This window comes from Penaeus chinensis, chromosome 30 (genome assembly GCF_019202785.1).
Source record: "Penaeus chinensis breed Huanghai No. 1 chromosome 30, ASM1920278v2, whole genome shotgun sequence".
Lineage (NCBI taxonomy): Eukaryota > Metazoa > Arthropoda > Malacostraca > Decapoda > Penaeidae > Penaeus > Penaeus chinensis.
In genome coordinates this window covers 25,037,425-25,049,924 of record NC_061848.1, presented here as the reverse complement: position 1 = coordinate 25,049,924, position 12,500 = coordinate 25,037,425, and the positions used below count along the sequence as shown (strand labels likewise).

General features: G+C 33.3%; 2 protein-coding genes across 7 annotated transcripts in view; one reads left to right on the top strand and one right to left on the bottom strand.

Moving 5' to 3' along the window:
- LOC125041150 (mucin-5AC-like) overlaps positions 1–7,284 on the top strand; it is a 514,849-nt gene extending 507,565 nt beyond the window's left edge. For all 6 annotated transcript variants that reach the window (XM_047635957.1, XM_047635956.1, XM_047635955.1 and 3 more), the window contains one exon: positions 5,508–7,284. In XM_047635957.1, coding sequence (XP_047491913.1) covers positions 5,508–5,524 — 17 coding nt within the window. In that variant the 3' untranslated portion in view covers positions 5,525–7,284. The remainder of the gene's footprint in view (positions 1–5,507) is intronic.
- Positions 7,285–9,462: 2,178 nt separating this feature from the next.
- Positions 9,463–12,500, bottom strand: part of LOC125041396 (ER membrane protein complex subunit 6-like) — a 5,648-nt gene continuing 2,610 nt past the window's right edge. Inside the window, exons 2-3 of the mRNA XM_047636308.1 lie at positions 10,018–10,164; positions 9,463–9,837 (exon numbers count right to left, since the gene is read on the bottom strand). Coding sequence (XP_047492264.1) covers positions 9,629–9,837; positions 10,018–10,156 — 348 coding nt within the window. The 5' untranslated portion in view covers positions 10,157–10,164 and the 3' untranslated portion in view covers positions 9,463–9,628. The remainder of the gene's footprint in view (positions 9,838–10,017; positions 10,165–12,500) is intronic.

Sequence of the window (12,500 nt, the reverse complement as noted above, 5' to 3'; positions counted from 1 at the left end):
TTCTTTTTCTTCTTTTTCTTATTTTTCTTCTTCTTTTTTTGCTTTTTCTCCTTCTTTTTATTCTTTTTTTTTTTTTTTTTTTTTTTCTTTTTCTTTTTCTTCTTCTTTTTCCTCCTCCTTCTTTTTCTTCTCTTTCTTAATTTGTTTTTCTTCTTCTTCTTCTTTTGTTTTTCTTCTTCTTCTTCTTCTTCTTCTTCTTCTTCTTCTTCTTCTTCTTCTTCTTCTTCTTCTTCTTCTTCTTCTTCTTCTTCTTCTTCTTCTTCTTCTTCTTCTTCTTCTTCTTCTTCTTCTTCTTCTTCTTCTTCTTCTTCTTCTTCTTCTTCTTCTTCTTCTTCTTCTTCTTCTTCTTCTTCTTCTTCTTCTTCTTCTTCTTCTTCTTCTTCTTCTTCTTCTTCTTCTTCTTCTTCTTCTTCTGGCTTCTACTCTTCTACTACTTGTCATGTCTTGTGCTTCTTTTGTTTAAAATTTTCCTCTTCTCAGGTGTTTTAGTTACTGTAAATGGTCTTTCTTGTCCTTTTATTTTATTTTGTATCTTCTCTTCTTGTCTCTTTTTCATTCTCTTCTATTTTTCTTCTTCCTTTTTCTTTATACTCTGTACTTTTCTGCACATTGTACAGGTAAAGACTCCTTTCTCAGTGACATTTGTACGGTTAGCTTTTGTTTTCACGTTTTTATTATGATTTACTAATGACTTTATTTAAGTATTGAGGTCCTTGAAATGTTAAAAGTAACTGCCCCTTTCAGATGATTTGAGATTATTTATAAGAAATCATAGATAACAGTGTTGCTGCACTGTGATAACGGCATGGATATTCTTTTGCCTTTTACTAAGCATAGTATTTTTACTAATAAAATGCTATTATGTAGAGTAACCTCAGTGTTAGCTGTACCTTACAAAAACTATGAAAATATATGTGCATTTTAAAAAGTTATTACAAGTAAATATTCTGCACTACTGACTACTCAGTACATTAGGCCTGAGATAAGATTAAGTCTTGCAGTATTTAGTCTTACATACAATAAATAAACTACAATTTAGGGGTGTGGTTTATGTTTATAAAATAGGGTAAAATACAATAACTTTTACATTCCAATGTACAGCATTTTAAGCATTAAAAAAAATAAATTCACATAATAACATCCACATGGCTGTTCATAAGCCACTAGTTTAACAAATTATTTTTATATTTTAACCCTTTTTTTACAGTTTATATTAACGTGTTTAATCTTTTTATTTGTGGCATGTATTAAATCAGTAATCATGGTGTTGTCCTTAAAGAATTGTTTTTATTTTTGCTGTTATTTTGCTTTGTCTATAGGAAGTCATCATCCTTTCCCTTTTAAAAATTGTTATATTAGTTTCTTTAAAAGGGGGCATCTGGTTGGAAGTTAATAATAATTGTTTTGTTTTAAGATATGTGACACCAGTAATGTAAATATCATTTGCAGTTAATGAAGAGAATCAAGTAATAATACATTTTTTGAGATTGAAAACTCATAAAGTAGATGTATAAGATGTATAAACATTTTGAATAATGTTTATGTAATTCTTTGAATCTCTGGATGGATTTTTTCATCATCATTTTCTAATTAATTTTGTGATCTATTACACCACATGAAATCTAAGTTTTGATAATAAAACTTTTGATCCATATAAAATTTACATTCGAGTGAGACTTCATTAAAATACAATATTTAGTTTCTAAAAGTTTTATTTTTAGATTTGAAGCTTCAGAGTTTTCTAATTAGATTTCTTGCCATGTATTTTTTTCTTGAACTCTTTTATCATTACTGACTTGAATTATTGTATCAGCTCCATGCATGGACATGCATGTCAGTGCATTCCAGTTTGTGGTAAGAAGGAAGATCAAACGGCTGACTGCACCCTTTTAGATGCACCTGAACCACCTTATCTTCCTCCTGCCTGTGTGTTGAATGGGATTCAACCCCCATACCTCTTTTGATAGTGTTTTGCATTGAAATCTTCCAGATCTAAGTCTCATGGCTTTTTTATTTTTTCAGGCTTTTCCAAAAATATTAGTAATTTTCCAACCAGATACCCCCCTTAGATATATTTATATATATATATATATTATATTCCCATTAAGTTTTGATAAGCCTTACAATATACCATGGTCTTTTGTTGTATATATTGTATTTTTGTACTGTGTTGTATGTTCATATTTGCAGTTTAACTGCATGCACATAAAATTGCTGTGTAAATGTGATCACCTATGTTTGTATAACTTTTGTTAACTTATGCATGTTATTGTTTGTTTTACATTTGTTATTTATATGTTAGATATATGTACCAGGTTTCATATTATTAAAGTCTGGTTAGGCTTGCATATGCTACGGCAATGTCAAGAAATAGTGGAACTAACAAAAATCTGCACATGTTCACAGCTTACCTCATATGTGGCAATTTATATACAAAAAGCACCAGGGTTATATTATGTAAAATGGTTCAAATATGATTAGTGACTTCAAGATACACCACTATATAGGTTATTGTACATAATGATATATTTGGATGCATGGTTTGATACTTGATAATGGCTATTGCATTAATTGTTGCACCCAGGGGACTTAAAACCACAGAGTTGGCCAAAGCACAGGCTTGCTACACATGAGCAACCATAAGTTAGGTTGCGCAGTGCTGGTTTTGATGATTTTAGTTATTGTTTGTCATGCATCCTCATTTCTAGGGGCTTAACTTACAAAAGTACAATTATATAAAACTTATCAGCTAAATTTGTAAGGCTGTACCTCTGCATGAAAACAGTGTAGTCCACTGTGATGGACATAGCGGGTTACAGAAAGTGTTAATACACTTGATACGTGGGGATGGGCAAGTAACTTGGCTGTTGAATAAGCCATAATACCTGGGTGAAATGGGTTTATGTGTAATTGGGCCAGAACTCATTTTGGACCCTTTTGGAATTAATGTTAGTAGTTCTGAATAGTTTAGGGAATTCACTAGTCTTCTGAACATCAAAACTCTTTAGTCATCTCATCTCACAGTTTTAATTCATCATATAGAGAACATATTGACTTCTGCAAATACTTCTACAGATGTGACACAACGGCTTCTCTGTGTATTTTTTTACGCCATTAGTATTTGACTAGAAAACACAGTAGCTAAGTTTCGTTAGAGCCACATTCTTATTAGAAGGGAATCTTATGCTTTAGTTATGTTGTCCATCGTTTATTCATTAGGATAAAACTCTCTGTGATGAAACTCACCTAGGACCATTTTATCTCTTTCTTGTCTGATGCTACCATCTATTAGCTATTATTTATCAAAAGTCATTCACTTCTTCTCTTATTATATACTGTTCTGAATAGGGCAGTATGTAGAACAGTATAGGGAGTAATTACATCATATTTGCATATGCTGTGATTAGTATATGGGTAAAAACAATAGGCATGAGATGCTTTTCATTACTTAGTGTAAAAGAAACCATTATTCATAATGAGTTTTGAAATGTTATAGTTATAGGACCAAGATGTTAAGCTAGTGAGTATTAAATATACTAGCATTAGACTTTACATTATGCATTTTTAAATTACTTTTATGAAAGTCTGTTGAAATATACAGCAAGAGTGTATCAATAAAAATGTGCAGAGTATGGTAAACATATGCAAAAATAAACTTATTCCTGACATGTTAGAAGTAGAGAATATTAATTTTTATTTATAAAAATCATTTATTTTTTATTAGGAAGTTAAGTCATTTTCATTCCTAGCTCTTCTACCTGCTGTCCTTATTATTTTTATGTAACTCCTAACATGGATAGATGTGGGCAGAAATCAAACAAAATAACATACTGTACTCTACTTTCATATAACTGAACAGCTGATTGAAACACTCTTTTCATGATTAGATTTTGAGGTATATAAAATATATAACAATACTGTATAAATTAAATTAATGTGGTGGTGGCCTCTCATAAGTTTGTTGTTGCATATATAAAACTTCTGCATGAAATCTAAATGAATTACAATCATAACATGATATATTGCATAATAATGGGAAAAGCCAGGAAAGGAAATGGTGTTGCAAATATTTATTTATTATTCACTCCTAGTTATAGAGCTTGAGTCTGAAAGTTAGATCAAGAGCATCTGATTTTGTTAAATGCAAAGGAAAACATTTCTCTAATATTTGAATGGCCCAGTGTACAGGGAGCAGGCACAAATACATCAGTTATTGTAGGTCATAATAGTCATTATTGCCTGCATATTTGGCCATTCAATTTATATTGGTTTCCTTTTTGTTTAATGAAGCTGGACTCACTGTTGACTGCAAGGCTGCCAAGGGCACGATAATTCAGCTCAAGTGTGTGGCTGTAGTAAAGGCATGAAACTTAGTTGATAGGAGTTTATGCACTAATATTATATTTGCTCTGCTTATGCATAACATAGTTCAATGGGGAATAGCAGCTTGTGCAATAAGGAGCATAAAATTGATTTGGAATTATAGGATGTAAGGGTTATGAACTCAATAGGTGCTAGATAGTAATAGTTGTTTCTGGAATTCAGATGCTGATTTCTTGTGTGGGCTTGTATAGATCAAACAATTTTTCTTATATGATTTTGTTATTTAAGCAAGAGAGATTGTAGAAAATATTTATTTTGCATAAGTGCCACTCAGTAGCTTTGATAGATTCCATCATTAGCAGATATAGCAGTATCATTATCATTTACGAAGCATGTAGCTTGTAAATTTACAATTTTAGTCCAGTTTTAGTAGTTGTTTCTGAGCACCATTTTGTGCATTAGGTAGACTATTTAGACCAGTTTAAAGAACTGATATACCTGGAATGCTTACATGATTTATGTCCTTTCTCTCTCTCTATCTGTCTTTTTTATTTTTTGTCCAAGATAGTTTAGTTTTTTTTATATATATATGTACAAGTATTTTGACATATATTGTTTTACTTACTATTTTGTTGTATTACTTTTATGTAATTGTGATGATAAAAGGGGATTTATTGTTTTATGTGGAAGTAAATTATTCATTTTATTTCAGCACTGCAAACATGTTAAAGTAAAAATGATCTGATATGTAACTGGTCCTTTACATGCTGCAAGAATTTCCATGAATATGTAATTGGAAAGTTAATATTCTATGTTTTCTTGAATGTGTATTTTTAGTATTTTGCATGAATAATCACTCGTGTGGTTTCATTGGCTACACTCATTCACTTATTACTACAGGAGTTCAGTTTGTGTGATTTTGCATGCATATGATTTAATCCTCTTGTTAAACATTTTGATTTAAAGGAGATTGTGGGTAGAGAAGTAGAGGTAATGCATGAAGAAGACATCAGTTTATACCACACTCACCATAGTAACTTCAGTCTCTTTTTACTGATTTTTGATAAAGATTAATATACTAATCTGTTAGCAATTGGATTTTTTAAAGAGGAATTTCATGGTGAAAATGAATTTGTAAAAGGCACAGGAAAAATATTAACTTATTGATTCTTCTAACATTTCAGTGAGAGACCTTCCTTAGCACTGTTTCTGTGGCAACACTTCCATGAGAACCTGGGCCTCATCTTCCAGCCTTAGAAGATAAAAATGTGCAGCTTACGTCTTCCAGACTCTCTGTGCTGTGAAAAGCTGTGGGAGCATGAGATTTTCTGGCCTTGTGCATGCAACTGCCGTGGCCCAGAGCGTGTGTACTGTAACGACAAATTATGGATTTCATATGCACCATCTCTTGAGGAAATTGCTCAATTCCCAGTGATAAGCGATACTTTTTACTCTTTTAAAATGCTACATAATCATACATTCAAAATATATTTATTTTGTACTGAACAACCATGATATCTGAAGTCTATTATGGCTGTGTGACAGAATAATACTTGGAATAGATGATTTTCAACACTTGTTTTCCCCATCAAAGTTATGAAGTTCAGAATACTACTAAATGAAGCCAGATATGTTCAAAGTCCCTAAAATCCAGTCTAAGAAAATGAGAATATTCAGTGACTCATAGATGCTCATGCTTGAGAGAAAGATATCTTTATAAGACACACATGGCACTGCATGCATCAGCACCTCTTACTCTTGCACAAACAGAAGACTTGTGACCGAAGACTCAAGACACTGATTGCACATTATTTCATAAAGAGACAAAGAAAATAGACAATCTAAACTCTTTTACACTTCAGCATGAGCAGCAGTCACTTTCATTTCTGTGGAATTATGTACAATAATCAAGAAGGTTAGAATATGGGATTAAAACCAATGACTTCCACTGACTGCAGTGATTGCTTTAATTCTGTGCAGCTCTTTGGAATTTATGAAGGATAAAAAAAATATATGTTTATCAATAGATTCCAAGTTATGTCATGGTTTGGTTGTGATATTTGATGAATGATTTCCATTCACATGTATTGACTTGCTCTATTGGCAGTAACTGTACTATAATTTCTGTATATCATAGAGGATGAAAGACACTGGTCTTATCTACTATACTGGGAAGTCAATAGAAGTTATGTAATCAATCCATTATGCTGACTATCATTCCATGGGCCAGAGTAGATTTGCTCTTCTTTTCTTTAAATATTGATGTTAACCTTTTTTTTTTTTTCTTTTTATCCTAAGCACCTCTTTGATGATGAAGTACACTATTTTTTGCGACTGTATTTTAAAAATCATACTGCCCTTTGTGTATATTGAAAGACAATGCATGGAAAGCTCTGGCCCTTTTATTTGTTTAGACTATAACGATTTGATTGTGAATTTCAAGACTTCGGGGAAATATCTGCATTATATTGCTGGCAAACCAAAGAGATTTAACAGTGGCCTATTAAAACACTATAATACAGATTGTATGTGAAAGAAGGAAATAAATATAGGCTTATTAAACATAATAAAAAATAGACTTAAAGCTATTCAGTCATGTGGAAACAATTATGCCTTTGTTGTGTCACATCTTTATAATGATCCTTTTCATTACTGTACTTTGTGGTCTGGAATAGAATATGTACCGTTACCTAGTGAAATGTTTACCTTTGAAAAGAAAATGCACATACAAAAAAAAAAAACTTATTTTGACCTGCCCTCCATCGTGAATCTACAAAAGGCAACAGTACTAGTCTAGCACTGCATGACAATGTACAAGAGGTTGGAATCATTACATTCGTATGCCTCACAGGGACACAGAGTTGCCATTATTTCTGCATTGAATACCACAAACACGACTGTATAATGCCAACAAATGATGTACACTATAATCTTGTCAGTGATTATTAAAGTATAATTTTATAAGTGTTTTCTTTGTGTCCTTTAAGTTAAAGAAACATATTGAGAGCTCATATAGGTTTCATGTCAGATTATTATTTGTTTGTTTGTTTGTTTGTTTGTTTGTTTGTTTGTTTATTTATTTATTTATTTATTTATTTATTTATTTATTTATTTATTTATTTATTTATTTATTTATTTATTTATTTATTTATTTATTTATTTATTTATTATCATTTTTTTTGTTACAAGGAAGTGGACTGCCACATGGATGTAAGTTGAAATTTCTAAAACAAAGTTGGCCTATAATTGTAAAACATTTTTGCAACTATAGCATTATAAAATGTGTGAATATTGCTGGTATAACGGGGTTAACTGTAGCTGTATAGTATTCCCATTTTTCAACTTTACACACTGGAGGTAATTACTATAAAAGCGATAACCAAAAGACTGGAAGAGACAGTTTGGTGCTTGAGTTTAATTTCACCATGAATATTTTCCCTTGTAGATTTGGGTTAGTAGTCACACACACGCTCACACGCACACAAATAACAATAGATTGGTAACTTTTGTAATTGCCCAATTTACAGTGCTGACTTATAAAGTCAATTTAAGGACACTTACTACTATATAAACTAAAATGTGCCAATGAAAGATACTTATTCATGATCAGTTAATTAAAAGGTTACCCAAAATGACTTGAGAGAGCACTATATCAAATGCCAACTAAAGTGCATTATATAAAATCTGTCAAGATACAGCTTGTAAATCTCCCTGGTAATAGGTACTCTTAACCTACCAGAATATATGTGGAGACCAGTGGACTTTGCCCATTTATTAGTCAAAGCCTGTGTCATAAATGAGAGTGCTGGTGTCTGGCAGGGACATCTATCCATATCTGGCAGCAAATGGTAATAATACCGGGCATACAGCCTTATCTGGTGAGTTCACTTGACCATGGGCCTGGATATGAGTGTGCCAGTCAATTTTACTCAAACAACATGCATTCAGCAAATGCCTGCTGGGCAGGGTCCAATCATGTAGACAGAGCTTTAACCTTGTCCATTTCAAAACCTGGGTAATCAATTATAAATCCTCCTCCTAAAATGTCATAAATTTTCCTAAATCAAGTAATGGTAAACAAGATACAACTTGGACAAGAAAAACACAGTTTTGCAGCTCTTGATCGCACTCTGCCTACCATGATAATCTTAGATGCGAATTTCTGCAATATGTATTTAATTCAGATCTCGTAAGGTTTCAAAAACAGTGCCACAAAAGTAATGAATCTTCTTCTGAGGATGATGTGGCCATGGTAAGCTGTGTACATACCTAAGAGTTGGCTAGTTTCATCACTTTATTATTGGTACAATGGTACTATGGTACAATGATGTAACACTGATCAATATGCAAGTCTATGATTTTCATATAACTGTTAGTTCTTTACATCATAAAGCAAATAGACTTTCACTTACTCTAGGATTCTCTTACCATTTATGTATTCACAAACATGTCAAATAGGAGTGTAATAGCAGTCCACCTCTACCCATTCTTTTCTCCATGTTCAGAAACTCTAACTTAACCCTCATGTACCTTTTCCCCTTCCCTGGCAGGTACTCTATACCTACCCTTCAATATATCAGAACTTTGAACTTTAAGGAACTAGAATATTATTATTTCAGGTATATGAAAATAATATGTTTAATGGATTAAGACTGCTGCCAAGAGAGGTTTTTCTTTGCAATGTTAGTTTCTACATCTATGTCAGACTTTGTGACTTGCCTCTCTTGTTTCTGATTAATCAATACTTATTTGTTATACAGAGCAATTTGTAAGATACTAAACAGTTCTGGATTATGCTAAAGTTACTAGCTTGTGATTAGCTATAATTCATTATAATTTATATTATGATGAATGTTTACATTTCTTGTAGTTTGGACTGTACTGCTTTACTTTTAAGACCTATTAGTATTTTCACTCTTTAAAATACAATGTTCATCACAGGTTTTTAAAAGCAAATGTCTTAATGTGTCATACCAGCTAGATCTCGTATACCACTCTTCACACAAAAAATCAGTAAGATGCAATTTCTCTTCCAGCACATCTTTCAGTTACTGTTTTGCTTTCCAAGTTCCTCTGGTACTGTTACTGTATACAGATACCATACAATTTACAGAAAAAGGAAGAATAAAACCACCAAGATTCATTCATATTATTTGTATCTTTATTCTTAGCATTATCAGTTTTCCAAATTGGTCATTTGTTCACATTCATCCAGACAAACAGATGCTTTGCAAATATAACATTCTATAAACGCTGCTTTCACAATATCCAGTCCACTTAAAAAAACAAAATATTGGAAAAATAATCAATATACATGAACCATTCCATATAAAAAGGTCCAGCACAGAATATAGGTGAACAGGCCAGAAAAGAGGCCACTGGTGAGAAGAGACTGTCGACTGACAAAATATTGCTGCCATTTTGACCCCGCTTTCAAAAGCAGCATCAGCCACAGTATGAGACCAGCCAGGAAGAAGAACAGGAATCCATACAGGCCAGCAAGTCCCAGCATACCTGTTACAATAAAAGCACCATGGTTACAACACATTTTGTTTTTCTATTTTTGGCATTTTCTGGGAACAACCAACTGAAAATCTCTGTCCATATATACACAAATGAGCCAAATAAACACCATAAAAACAGTTTCTTGTAAAGATGAGCTTCCATGCTTTCCTTCAATAACTCTCTGCTTACCTGCTGTAGCTCCAGACAACGCAGCCATTGATGTTCTACAGTACTCAATCACAGCCAAATTATTACGGACGGCAGCATCACTATAAGCTACAATCTCCCCAGTCCCACGGTCCACTCTGGTGCGCACTCTGCCCGACATCTTGAAGTCTGAAAAAGAATGAGTAAGTCATGTAGAGAATTGTGATGTACAACAAGAAAAGAATCCTATAAAGAAATCAGGAGTAATGTACATGACCAAATGAGAATAAAAGAGAGGAGAGAAGAGGAAAGACAAGGAGAGGAGAGGAGAGGTAGAGAGGTAGAGAGGTAGAGAGGTAGAGAGGAGGGAGGAGGGAGGAGGGAGGAGGGAGGAGGGAGGAGAGAGGAGAGAGGAGAGAGGAGAGAGGAGAGAGGCGAGAGGCGAGAGGCGAGAGGCGAGAGGAGGGAGAGGGAAGGAAAGAAAAAATGGAAAAACAATGCCAAACATGCATTACATGTGATAACAACAACAACAATAATAAAAATAATAGTAATAATAATAATTAATGATGATGATTTTAATATATAATAACAATAAGTAATAATAACAAATAATAATAGAAATAATAACAACAAATTATAATAATGAATAGTAAAAAAAAAAAAAAAAAAAAAAAAAACAATGACAATAAATTCTAATACTAATAATGATGATAAATGATAGAAACAATAAATAATAATAATAATAGTAATAGTAATAGTAATAATAATAATAATAATAATAATAATAATAATAATAATAATAATAATAATAATAATAATAACAAAACCAGTAAAAAATAAATTATATCACAATAATAAAAGAAAATAGATAAAAAAATTAATAGTAGCAATAAACAGCAATAATTAATAACATAATAATAATAATAATAACAGTAAACAATAAAAGTATATATTCATAAATAATAGACATAAATACTAATTACTACTAATTATAATAAATATAATTGTAATAAAAACAACAATAACACCAACAACAACAACAACAATAATAAAAATAACAACAATAGTTATAATAATAAAAATAATGATAATAAAAAAAACAAAAAAACTACTACTGCTAGTAATAGTTAATGGTTAAAACAAATAAATGTAGCTGAGGAAGGAGGACAAGTTGTCAAAGGAAAATGGGGCCTTCCTTGAGGACGTGCTCCAAGATGGGAGGCTGAGGCAGAAGGGGCAAAACAGAGATATGGAGTACACTTAGGTGGGGTTGGGGTTAGGACAGAAGGTGTGGGACTGAAAGTGAAACAGTGTATGAGGAACACAGTGCAAAAGAGCCATTATGAAGCAATAAGTGGGTAATAAGGCTAGAAATGGGTGTTTGAGAAGTTGTAGGAGAAGGAGCTGGGGAATGAGACAAGGGACCTAGGGAAGGAGGTGAAGTAACAGGAAGAACGCCAGGAGGGGAAGGATTTGGAGAAAGACACTGTTGAGACAAAAGGGAGTCACTTGAGAATCCGGGATGGAGCAGAAGGGATAATGGGGAAAGAGGGTAGGGATAGTACAGATGGAGAAGGGGTTTGTTAGGAGCGTGGGAGGAAAAGTGGCAAGAGGAACATGAGGAGTGGGAGGATGAATGAGGGAGAGGAGCATTCACTAGTTGTCATGTTTTGGATGTCTTCAAGAGTTTCTGGAGGGGTCTGAGAAATGGTTTCTTTTTATGAAGACAAGAAGAAGAGACAGATGTTTGAGAAATAGAGAAAGAGATGTGTGTAGGAGAGAATGAGGTAGAAGATGGGGTGGAATACTCAGATTGCCTGGTACGACAGGTAAAGTAAGAAGGAGGGGTAGGCAGCAGAGTGTCTGGATATAGAAAGGCAAAGGAATTTAACTGGGAGAAAGAGGGGTTAAAAGTAGGATGGCAGGGAGTAGGGGCAGAAATACTGGGCAAAATATAGACATGTAGGGAAGAAGGCAGAGGTATGGAACTAAGAACCGTATTGGAATAGGTAGTGAGAGAAAAACCTCATCAATGTGAATCCTGTTTGAATCTATGAGCTGCTACTACAGATGTGAACTTGTAGGCAGGGCAGCTCCTATAAAATACATTATGGGAGAGCCACCATTGGCACATGCTTCATGATTGTGCAGAGCAATTTGAATGGTTATGACCAAGTTGGGCACACAAAAGGCAGCAAGCTGTGGAGCATCAATGCTTGGCAAGGGGACAACAGGCCAACTTCTCTGATACTGACAGGGCAGGATTCTCTTTCAATATAAACTTCATGGAGGAGGTCATGTCTATAGAAGGTAATCTTGGCAATACTGGTGTAGGACTTACAGCACTGGCCTGATACTGCATCAGAGTCAACAGGGCAGGCAAGCAGGTTATTTTCATAATCTGACCAATTCTTGTTATATACAGGGAAATTAGCTGGGAAGATGGAAACAGTTCAGGTACAGCAAGTCTTAAGGGAGGAATGAGGCTGAGCAGAAATAGGTTTGCCAGTTAGGTCAATCAG